This window comes from Copidosoma floridanum, unplaced genomic scaffold (assembly GCF_036245765.1).
Source record: "Copidosoma floridanum isolate Cflo_tuat_1 unplaced genomic scaffold, Cflo_Japanese_pri ptg000040l, whole genome shotgun sequence".
Classification (NCBI taxonomy): Eukaryota; Metazoa; Arthropoda; class Insecta; order Hymenoptera; family Encyrtidae; genus Copidosoma; species Copidosoma floridanum.
In genome coordinates this window covers 3,929,865-3,942,045 of record NW_028321917.1, presented here as the reverse complement: position 1 = coordinate 3,942,045, position 12,181 = coordinate 3,929,865, and the positions used below count along the sequence as shown (strand labels likewise).

The 12,181-nt window shown below is 37.5% G+C and overlaps 1 protein-coding gene across 9 annotated transcripts in view; it reads left to right on the top strand.

The window, feature by feature from the left end:
• dom (domino helicase) overlaps positions 1-12,181 on the top strand; it is a 40,066-nt gene that overhangs the window by 14,364 nt on the left and 13,521 nt on the right. For 6 of the 9 annotated variants that reach the window (XM_014354146.3, XM_014354145.3, XM_014354140.2 and 3 more), the window contains exons 3-17: positions 3,573-4,773; positions 5,355-5,492; positions 6,348-6,577; positions 6,708-7,034; positions 7,291-7,498; positions 7,584-7,927; positions 8,154-8,241; positions 8,436-8,689; positions 9,200-9,877; positions 10,123-10,259; positions 10,341-10,527; positions 10,830-11,157; positions 11,234-11,314; positions 11,536-11,769; positions 11,841-12,130. In XM_014354146.3, coding sequence (XP_014209632.2) covers positions 3,573-4,773; positions 5,355-5,492; positions 6,348-6,577; positions 6,708-7,034; positions 7,291-7,498; positions 7,584-7,927; positions 8,154-8,241; positions 8,436-8,689; positions 9,200-9,877; positions 10,123-10,259; positions 10,341-10,527; positions 10,830-11,157; positions 11,234-11,314; positions 11,536-11,769; positions 11,841-12,130 — 4,725 coding nt within the window. Of the gene's footprint in view, positions 1-3,572; positions 4,774-5,354; positions 5,493-6,347; positions 6,578-6,707; positions 7,035-7,290; positions 7,499-7,583; positions 7,928-8,110; positions 8,242-8,435; positions 8,690-9,199; positions 9,878-10,122; positions 10,260-10,340; positions 10,528-10,829; positions 11,158-11,233; positions 11,315-11,535; positions 11,770-11,840; positions 12,131-12,181 lie in introns of those variants that run through there. The other 3 variants (XM_014354142.2, XM_014354143.2, XM_014354147.2) reach the window with 3 other exon arrangements.

The window sequence follows — 12,181 nt, the reverse complement described above, 5'->3', positions numbered from 1 at the left end:
TAATTTGTCAAACTAGTGACATTTAAAGAAAATTCTATCATCTTACAAAATGCTGTAGCTTACTTCAAGTTAATTCAAGTACCCAAGCTCTCACTGTTGAGTTTCAAGACATTAAGATAATGCCTTGGAGACGAGAACTGATAAAAAATTACCAATTTTATTATAATCTCTTTAAAAAACAAGCGTCAAGATTCAGATTTTATTAAAGGTGGCTTGGATAGTTTTTAGTAAAATGAAATAACTTTTGAAATTAAAAAATAATGTTATAAAAGTTTTCTGAATTCAGTTATTTTTTAGAAAATTGCTACTAAAAACTTGCCACTTTAACACGTAGTTTTATAGAAGTCGTCACCAAATCGACCATAACTTGGAAGTACAGATGATGAACCTAAAAAATTCAAAGTTATAGCCATGCATTTTTTTTTTTTTGTTGCTAAAAAATTCATCAAGTTCTGAAAAACAGTGTTAACCACTTCAATTGAGATAATATTAAAAGAAAAGTTTGAAATATTCATTTTTTTCTAGCTGGGTAAACTATTTCTGTAGGTACGCATGCGCCAGTAAATACCTTCTATTCTAGGTGGCTCCGTTAGACTGAGTTTTGTCAATTTTCTAATCTTGTAAATAGTTTAAATAGGTTATCGTGGTACAATACGCGTTAAAATTGTGATGTATCAAGATCCAATCTGATTGTACACCCTTCTCTTCCCGTAACGATGGATATTTATGAGTGCATGTACTCGTGCATGCGCAGCTCGGGTCTAGTAATCTGTTTGCTTCGTTTTCGTAAAATATTTGGCAAAATGTACTCCTTTTCATTACATCTTCCAAACTATAAAGCTAAGCCTTCTGAAATTTGGGACAGTACTTCTTAATATAGCCAGCTTCAACATTAGTTTTTTACAAAAATCTAAAGAAAATTTATCAAGTTACATGAAAATACGTATCTTTAGCAGTGAGCTCGTGACGACCTTCCCATAAGAGCCCGTGTATAACAAAAAAAACTTGGAGTTTCTTTTTTTTTTTTTAACTAAAAAGCTAGTTTCTCTAAAATTTTATTATTTTATGTGTAGTGATGAAATAACGTGTCTCATAATTTTTTTTTTTTATAATTCTAAACAAAATGAAATATCACGATAACCCCCTTAAACGTTAAATAACGAGACATGCGCACCCATTTCCAACCCAAAAGGCTTAAAGTCTTCTCTCTCGCACTAACCTTCAAAGATAGTTATCACCTGCAAAGGTATGTTCGTTTGGTGTCTCCAATAACCCTGTCCAGTAAATTAGAGATCTCGTGAAGTAAGATATCGTTCAGATTACGAACAGCTGATATTTTCCTGTAAAATCACGTGTTCTCCAACTTACTAGGCAGTTACTACTGTAGACACCAAACGAACATCCCCAAAGTCGGATCCCTGAGCACTGCGCACTCACTCAACAGCACCACTACACTAAGGGCCCAAAACTGTCTTAAACTAAAAATTGCCCCAAAATTGCAACACTCAGCATAGATGGCGTACTGTAGCTAAGTGGAAAATGGCGTCACTGACACCCTATTACTATAAGTGACGACAATATACCATTATGTGGACTTACTTAAGTGACATCATATGTGTCACGCTCGGGTTAGATCACGAATAGTACATTTTAGTCAATGTGACGCCATTTTTCTCTTAGCTACTGGACGCCTTCTATGCTGACTTTGCGGATCGTAGTGACCTAATTCGAGTAGAGATGCGACTACTCCAGCGACGAAGAGCCTGTGCAAATCAATCTAAGTAGCCAAACCTCTCCCACGCACCTCACCTCAAATTGATTATATATGTGTACCTGTATGTATATATATACACGCTAGCTGGTTATTCTTAACCTATTGATTCAATTTTCTTCAGTGTAAATAATGCCGGAATGTGCATTTAATTACTGAATTAACTGAAATAGAAATGTTAAAAAATATACATATTGTTTCATAAGTTTTCTGATGATTGTGTGCTTTGTATTTTAAAAGTTTTCAAAATTCGCAGACAAACATGTCGGCGCGATGCGACCGCTCCTGATTCGTTAATCAAAATGGATGCGCAACGCAACACCTTGTATTTTTGCATAATGGTTATGAACAGAGCTCTGTTAGTAAATATGGATACCAACCTACCTATGACCCGACAGTAACTTATGAAAATCTCATTTCCGAGTACTCTCTGTGTGAATTTGTTTATTGTAATAATATAAATCATCCATTAAATTGGTGCAGTAATTTAGACCACCGAGAATATAGGTTGTTTGATGTTGTTGCAATAAATTTAGTTAGAGATTTAAAAAAAATTTTGTCTATAAGCACTAGGGGGCTGCCGCCTGCGTGTTTCATCTGCTAATCCCCAAATTTTCATCAAATACTAATACTTTTTTTATAAATTTTTCGAAAAATTACATCAAAGAATGGTTTATCCCTATCCAAGTGTAAATCCTACTCATTTAATTTATTTTTTAACTTGTTTGCCTCGAAATTTAATTTTTTTAAATTTTCCACTCTAAAAACTACATAATTCGTCTAAATCAATAACATCACGAAAGTTAAGATAAAGAAGTACAGTAAAAATTATCGCTCTTTTGAGGCAATGGCCAATCAAATGTAAGCCAGCTGTCAGTAGCCAATACTATTGAGGCTTCACTTGAAGGGAGTTAGAGCGGTACAGTCAGTCTCAAAAGTTAGTTTAAATTGAAAATTGGTGATTTTTATCATTATTCTTGATAAATCATGCGAGTTATTCCATATCGTTCAGCAGAAGCTTACTAATAGGCGAGAAAAATAAAAAATTAACACTTCAAAATTGAATTTACGCGCAAAATATTTTATTTCTCGTCTGCTATATATAGATATACCAATGGCATTTTGGTCAAAATTTTAAGTAAAGTGTTTTTCAAACCGTGTCGTCAAGCTTCCTCGAATTCGGATATGTTATTATAATTGTTATTTACAATAAGATAGTAGTTTTTTTAAAGAATTGAAAAAAAAATTTTCCAAGTTATTGGTAAAAATGTAAATGTCGCAACGACGTACTCATAAGATTCTAAGTTTGCTATTTTTTTTCTCAAAAACTGTGACGCTACGGTTCCTTGAATTTTAATATGTTGTTAGCATAATAACATATTGTAATTTTTTGAGGACCGTCGTCAGAAATTTGTTTTTCGCTCTAACCCTCTTAAAGCCATCAAACTTTACAGATAAAATAATATTAACGTAAAAACGTTAACTGTACCGCAAATTCTAATGATTCTTTCTATCACGTAAATATTATACCACAATGCTAAGGTATAGCGTCAAAACTGCAATACAATCTCTAACGTTTTCGATCTTCGATGATGTTAAACTCTACCGAAATTGAAAGAGAAGCTGAATGTACCATTCACGTCGATCTTTCTGATGAAAGTTGAGGCATTTGTCTGATGAAGAAAGAAAAAACCCTCCCAATTCCCCATTAGTATTTCAGCTTTGCCCGTATACGCTTAATTACCGTCCCGTGGCTGTAACACCAACAACTGACTCCCTGGGTGTGCTAATTATCTTGCAGGTACTTCCCAGAAGCGGGACATCAGGCCAGCCGATTGGCCTCACCCGCATCATTAATTTATCGGGTGCGACGCCGCGCGTCGGTGTCGTCAACGTTACCACTGCGAGCCCTGTCGGGGTGGCCGGCGCCACCCCGGCTCCTGGCCACCAGAGCAAGCTCGTGTTGACGACGTCACCCAAGCTGGTGCGTACTTCGATTGCAAACATGCTTCAGCGTCCTTCAGCGCCTACAACCAGTCAACCGCAGCAGCAGCCACAACAACAACAACAACAACAACAACAACAGTCACCGTCCCCCTCGTTGTCATCGTCGCAACAGCAGCCGCCCGCTAAGAAGAGGCGCGTGACAGATGGAGGAGTCAGTACCCCGGAGCGTCCCGCAGGCCAGCATCAACATGAGCCGCCCGCCGACGTGATGGGCTACCGACGTCGTATAATCGAGCACAAGCTCCGCCGATTGAACGCCATTCGCGACAAGTACAACGAGAATCTGAGCGAATATTACTTCCTGCACAACAGCGGCAACATATTAGATTTCTTGGCCTGGAAAGAGCGCCCGCCCACGCCCCGTTACCTGAGTTTTCTCAAGCAGCATCAACTGGAACCGCAGGAGGTTGCGGGGGGTGCGGAAGAACAGCAGAAGGAGACCATCGCCACTCCTACTACGACTGCTGCTGTTGCAGCTGCTGCTACTACTACTATCGCCACCGCCCGCGCCGCTGCTGCCACCGTAACGTCGCAAACGACGAGCGCTGCTGCGACAACAGTGGCGACGACAACTACGCCATCAGCTGCATCTTCGGAATCAGAGCCGCAACCGCAGCAGCAACCGGCCACCACAGCGGCAACAGTAGCAACAGTCGCGACCACTTCGTCGTCTACCGTCGCTGCCGTTGCCGGCGCGTCGAGCAGCAGCAGCAGCAGCACAGCTATGACCGCTGCCGTGCAGTCGTCGACAGCCATCAATCCGTCGACGAGCGATTGCAGCAGCAGTAACAGTGGTGGTAACAGTAGTGGCAACAGCAGCAACAACGGTAGCGGCAAACCCGCAGCCACGACTGTAACCGTGGTAACTGTGGCGACGAGCTCGACGCCGATGGTGAGCGATGACCAAGGCGGTGCCGAGGTCGCACTCTCTGGAGGGACGCCCGTCGCTGTCTCGACGACCTTGCCCCCGGCCGTCGCGCAGCTCAGTCAGCAAGGTGAGTTTCTTTGCTCGATACTTTAATAACTTACTTGAGTATACAAATTTTCTTTTTGGTTATTTTTTTTTCTCCCTCTCTCTCTCTGTTGAAGTTGAAATTTTTTTTGGTCTATCTATGAAAAGGATGTATAACCTAGCAATTTCGTTTGATGTTTATGTTGACTGATCAAGAGGCCCAAGAGTCACGTACTTTGTCATTTTCCACAATCATTGGTATTTTTTTACTAACAAAACTTGAAGATTCCCTTCTACGCACTTCGTGGCTTAATTATTTACTGATAATATGCTTTTTTTTTCCCTCTCCTGTGATTCTGTCTACAGCAATGTTTTATTTTAATTTGCACAGTATTCGTAAACACTTGCACAACCTTGAGAGTATATAAATAGATTGTTGGAGCAACCTTTTGATTAAATGACGTTTGATGAAAATGATTAAATTAAATAGGATAAATCATTGCTGCACAACATTGGGCTTCCCTTTAATTTCATTTGAAAATGGAATTAGCACATTTTTAACACATATCATTCAAGTAGGGATGGTTTTATCTAAGCTAACCTCACTTGGGATAAATAATTTAGGGCAAGTACCTGGTCGGCCACAAGGCGGCAGACATGGCATGATCTTTGCCTTCAGAGCAGCAATTCAGTCTTCACCAGTCACAGCTCACCCTTCACCCACTACTACCACTTCTACTGAAGCACCTGTCCTTGTCATAGGTGATTACTGTACTTAATTGTCGATGTAATGTAGGCTTCTTAATTCTATGAATTAATCTTTGTGTTGTCATTGTGGATGTTATGACTTTTTTTGTTACTATAACTGTTAATGCGTTAACTTTATAAGAGTTTATGTATCAATGCAATTTTGTTTATCATGTCACTTGTGTAGTAAAAAAAAAATACTTTTTACTATTTATAAAAACATTTTTTGTTCATTTATCATTAGTCAATATGATTTTGCCATACTTATCTTTTGCTTAATTTTTGAGTCCAAATCATTTTAGTAGCACTTGATACTTTTGGTAGTGTATCTAGGCACCCAAAACTGCATCATGCAAGGACACTTAAAGATTGTTCTGTTAGTACTTGGTGTCATAGTTTCCTACTACGCAGAGATCACTTCAACTTTTTTTTATTTCTTATGACAATTCATTCATAATTCTTTAATTTTAACTTGAAGAATCCCGTATTATTGGTTATGCTGATTCCAGCTGATTATCATGGAACAGTTTTACCTAATATAGGGGAAAAAAAAATCAAGCATTTGTGTAAGGCTAAACAACACTACTAATTGTTTGTCCTAAGGGTGCTTTGAAACATTTTAATCTAAGATAGCTAAGAAATTGGTGTATGTTATTAATGTTGATATGAGAGTCTATGTTTCTATTAAAACTTGAATGTAAATTCTCTAAAATAAATAGATAAGCAAAGCTATAATTTCTCCATTGTAGAGCATTAAAAAAAGTACAGGTCTCGGCTTTTCGTGTTGCAATACAAGTGGTCTTCAATTTCGTTAAAAAGCATGTATAAGTCATCAATTATAAAGTGTGTGAATTAAAATTATTTTTACAGGTAGCACACCAGTCGTTATTGATTCGCCCAAGTCCAATACAGCGACAGCAAATAATCCTGTATCGGACAAGACACCAACGTCTAATCCAGCAGATAAGCTTCTTGGCACTCCTCCGATTTCGTCTGCTCAACCCGTAGTTAAACTTGTAAAATTATCTCCTTCGTCGATAGCGTCATCTTCCTGTGATACTGTCAGTAATCAAGAACAAATTGTCGAAAAAGCCAAACAGGCGAGTTCTCTTTTTCATACCCAGTGCTCATGAAATGTTTTGAGCATCAACTAATCATTTCAATTCCGAGTTTTTAAATATTTTACGATTGTAGCGCTTTGAATTGAATTAATGATTTTCTCATTGACAGGAGGCTTATGTCATGCAGAGGATCGCAGAATTACAAAGGGAAGGCTTATGGTCGGAAAAAAGGTTACCCAAAGTTCAAGAACCTCCTCGACCGAAAACTCATTGGGACTATCTGCTGGAAGAAATGGTGTGGCTCTCAACAGATTTCGCGCAAGAAAGAAAATGGAAAAAGTCAGCAGCGAAAAAATGCGCACGGATGGTCCAAAAATACTTCCAAGAAAAAGCTTTACAAGCTCAGAAGGCTGAGAAGTTGGAAGAACTCAGGTTAAAGAAGATTGCTGGCTTCATTGCGAAAGAAATTAAAACGTTTTGGGCTAATGTTGAAAAGGTCATTACTATTATCACTAAATTTTGAACTTTCAATAAATTGTTTTTAATTACCCCACACAATAAGCCGGCATTTGCAAATTTCAGTGTTGTAACTGTGTGCTCGTTGTGGGAACATAAAAAATCTAAAAAATGATTCGTAAACCATCTTGGTTCAGATTTGGTTGAATATTGATCTAGATACATTGCTATAAAATTAATTCTACGAATTATTGTTGCTATAACTCTCGAATTTATGCATAAATTATGTGTTGCAGTTGGTAGAATATAAGCAACAAACTAGGCTAGAAGAAAAACGGAAGAAAGCGCTGGATCAACACTTGAATTTTATCGTTGATCAAACCGAGAAATATTCAACGTGGTTAACGGAAGGCTTAAACAAAACCGAAGGTAACCAGAGTACGCCAGCGTCGATACACAGTTCTCGAATATCTTCTCCCCTACCGGCTGAAAAGCATTCCGATGGTGTGTTTCGTTTGGTCATCAAAGTTTCTCCTTTTTTTAATATCACGAACAGTTTGCTGTACACTTAATTTTGTTTACTATATAGACGATTTCAAGCCAAATCAAGATTCGGATGATGATGAAGAAACGATAGCAAAGGCAGAAGAAGAAATAAAATCGAATCACAAAGAAGAAGTAGAACTTCTAAAAAAGGAATCGGAACTTCCTTTAGAAGACTTTCTTAGAGAACTGCCGCCTAATTATCTTGAAGAAAGAGATATGAGTTTATCTCCTGAACTAAGGGAAGTCGTGGAAGAAGAAAGTGATGGAACAAAAGATACAGACTTTACACTGGCTTCAGAGTTATCTTCTGATGACGAAGACACCATTCAAAAGCAAGAACAATCTGAAAAGAACATTGATCACAAGCAAGAAATCGACGAGTTGAATGTAAGTGATAACTCTTCGTTCAAACGCCAGAGTCGTTCAGAGCCCATGAGTTGATAACCCGAACATTATTTAATTTAAACTTTTTATTGAAACTCATTGAAATTAAAAGCCCGATTTATCATCCCACCGGCTCTGAATAATCATTTTTAAATTTTCATTTAAATTTTCGATTGTTATTAGCAGAACTCAAACGATATTAGATTTCTAATTATGATTTTAATCCCAGGCTGAAAATGAAATGTCAATTGAACAATTAATGGAAAAATACGGTGCTACTTCTGAAACTACTATGGAGCTTGAGGACAGTGATGAAGGTACACATAATTTTTTAATAAAACTTTATTTTTGAAACAGATATTCTTTAATGAACATGATGATAAATTACCGATCATTGAAGGCTTCCTCATGATAGCTTGTTCGAGGCATTTGTCTGATTTACTAATACTACCATAATGTTAAAGACAATCTCATTCTTGCGCAAGTTAAACTAAAGACAATTTATTCATAGAATCGGGAAAAGATGAAGATGAAGAAGACGATTCGGAATCTGAGAACGAAACAGAGGACGAAGATGACGTACAAAATAATTCCCAAACTCAAAGTGATGATGATACCACTATTGGTTTGAAGTCGTTACTCGAAGATATATCCGATGAAAATAAAAGTTTGAATGAGACGTCTGAGAAACAAAATGAAATGGATTCGGTCGCAGCTATAGCCGAAAGTATACAGCCAAAAGGAAATACCCTTCTGACTACCAGTGTGAGTTGTAAAAAATTTTAAGCTCTACAACTTGAGTTATTTGATTATTAGTTATATATTTTAATCAGTGAATTGTGTATTAGAGGAACGAACCTGTAACCTAGCAACATTTGGTTCCGGTCTCAATCCCTATCTAATCACAATATTTGCCGAATATATTGATGAAAAAAAAAAAAAATTGTCGAATATATGAATATATTAATTTATTGCAATTGCTAATTTAGTATACAAAGAAAGTAATTGTTGATGTAAAAGTTCCTTTGGCGATTGTAAATTTCAAATTTTGTTTTTATACCTTCTCATCCAAAGAGTTTGTGCATTATGAATATCAAACTACTATTTCAGGAAGGTAGAAAGACGTGCAATCACCATGTAATACAAATTTGATGAAAATCTAATTTGTTAAGAAATTGTGATTGCTACAAATTTCATGATAGAAATGTTTTTTTTGTTTTGTTTTTTTTAGTTTTTTCCAAAACGTACATAACTAGCAATCAAATGTATTTTTAGGTCGTGACCAAGATTCCATTTTTATTAAAACACTCTTTGCGTGAATATCAACATATCGGATTGGATTGGCTCGTCACGATGTACGAACGAAAATTAAATGGTATTCTTGCCGACGAAATGGGTTTGGGTAAAACAATCCAGACAATAGCTCTCTTAGCGCATTTGGCTTGCGAAAAAGGCAACTGGGGTCCACATTTAATTATAGTACCGACGTCTGTGATGCTTAACTGGGAAATGGAGTGCAAAAAGTGGTGTCCTGGTTTTAAAATCTTGACTTATTACGGTTCTCAAAAAGAGAGGAAACAAAAACGAATGGGATGGACGAAACCAAACGCTTTTCACGTATGCATCACGTCATACAAACTTGTGATACAAGATCATCAAAGCTTCAGAAGAAAAAAATGGAAGTACCTCATTTTGGACGAAGCACAGAATATTAAAAATTTTAAATCTCAGAGGTGGCAGTTGTTGTTAAACTTTCAAACGCAAAGGCGACTGTTGTTGACCGGAACTCCCTTACAGAACAATCTGATGGAGTTGTGGTCTCTAATGCATTTCCTCATGCCAAATGTTTTCCAGTCGCATCGAGAGTTCAAAGAATGGTTTAGCAATCCTGTAACTGGCATGATCGAAGGGAATAGCGAATACAACGAAAACATCATTAGACGTCTCCACAAGGTTAGTAGTGATATTCTATAGCTTTGCCAAATTTGATTTCGCCACCGACAACGATACTGTACGTCTCTGCAACTGTATTCGTTTTTATATTTATTGGCGATAAACTAAACCTTCTTTATAAAAACTCATGCGTTGAAAGTGGAAATAATACAGCGTGTGTATCCTGTCTAAAGAAACATTTTTCAATAAGCAACCTTTAATGAATTCTCTGTTGTTATATATACAATATATACAAATATTTGTAGGTTTTACGACCATTTCTATTAAGGAGGTTAAAATGTGAGGTAGAAAAACAGTTACCAAAAAAATACGAGCATGTCGTGGTTTGCAGACTATCGAAGCGACAAAGGTATCTGTATGATGATTTCATGTCAAGAGCAAAGTGAGTAATATTCATTTCACATTCGTACGTCTTATTGCGTTATAAATGTACGTCGCTCAATAATCTCGTTCTACATTTCAGAACGAAAGAGACCTTAGCTAGCGGAAACTTGCTGAGTGTCATGAACGTTCTTATGCAACTGCGCAAAGTGTGCAATCACCCAAATCTGTTTGAAGTGCGACCGACAGTTTCGCCATTTCAAATGGATGGAATCGATTTTTACACCGCATCTTTGGCATGGAGCGCTCTTGACTACGATCCTTTCAAGGTAAACATCACGTCAAGAGATCATTTCATTCGAATGCACTTTGTCCTTGGTTAGCCCTTCAATAAATCGGAAATCCCATGTTAACTAATCCACTGATTCTACGAGTTCTATGTGGAACAGTCTCGAAAAGCATGGGAAAATTGATTCAAAGCATTGTAAAACTAAATGATACAATTTGTTTAGTTCAAGGGCGCTTTGATACAATAAAACCAATAGGACAAATTTAATTTTACAAATTATTGAGTAAAACAACTTGTATGCAAATGTGTTATAAAGCAAATAACATGTGTCGCAATTTTCAGCACATTAACCTTTCCTGCTTGAACCTGCACCTCGTTGACCTAGAATTTACCGTCACTGCATTTGTGGCTCACAGACTGAAGAAGTTAAAAACACCGAGAAAACTTATCGAAGAGATTGACAGTTACCCAGAGCCTCCTCCAAGGTGTCCATCAGGGAAGATAAAAATCCATGTTCGGTTGTCGAATCAAGTGAGCAAAGCAAATACTGCCCCACAACAAAATGCGCAACAGATGAAAATGAAAAGTTTTCCTGGTATTTTACCGACTCCTCGAGTAGGGACGTCGCCCTTAGTGAGATCTGCAAACAGTCAAACTCCTACTGGCCAAGGTAATTTGAACAATCATACTTGTGTCTTAGTATTAACAACGTTAAAATTATAAACATAACAAAATTTTTTCCGTAGGTGTAACGTTAAAAGTGGCTGGTGGACAGCAAATGCAAGGTTTCTCTCTTCAGTTGGTTCCACATCAGGGTGGCGTTAAAGGTAATATAGTACGCTATGAATGTGTGAAATTCGAAAGCACTATCGATCAGTGATTGTATTGTTGCAAACGCTTTTGCAGTAGTGCGAGATCAAACGTACTCGAACCAACTTGTTCATTTTTAAACTTATATAATCAAATGAGCATTCTAATGCTGAGTATACATCGTTTGAACGAATAATCTAATGGCTTATAATTTAAATCTTACAACTTATGATTGTAGCAATTCCAGTACAAACGGTTCCTCAAAGTGTGCATGGAACTGCATCAGCAACACCAACATCGGCGAATATTAGTACGCACAAAATCAACGTCGGTACAGAAAACACCAAAGATGGAACTCAGAAATTAATTTACACGGTAAAACAGGGCGAAAAAGCCAGTTTTGCTCGCTTGGTTCAGACGTCAACTGGCAATCACCTTATCCTAACGAATCCAAATCAGACGTCAAATGCTCGTAAGGATACATCACAATGAACCATATCGTGAAAAATAAGTGTCATCTTTAAGCATGTTATGTATTTTCAGTTTCTTTCCCAGTTATAACGCCGAGCGGTCAGAGGTTGCATGTTCTTCCGCAAAAGCACAGGCCGGGCTTGTCGTCGATGCCGGTCAACAAAGTTATCGGCAACGTTGTCACGTCGACTGGAGGAATAGTCAACAAACCTGTTATGCGAGTTTCGCCTCTCAACATATCGACGTCACAGTCTACCGGCCAAGTTCAAGTACAGTCGCAACAAATCCGTGCGGTGAGAAATATCCAAAAAAATTCCGAGAAAAATCCAACTAAAGAAATTCCAAAGTCTGAGTTTTACTTGGTACGTTACTTTTTTTTCTATTAAGAGATAATTAAATGTTTTCATTGGAGT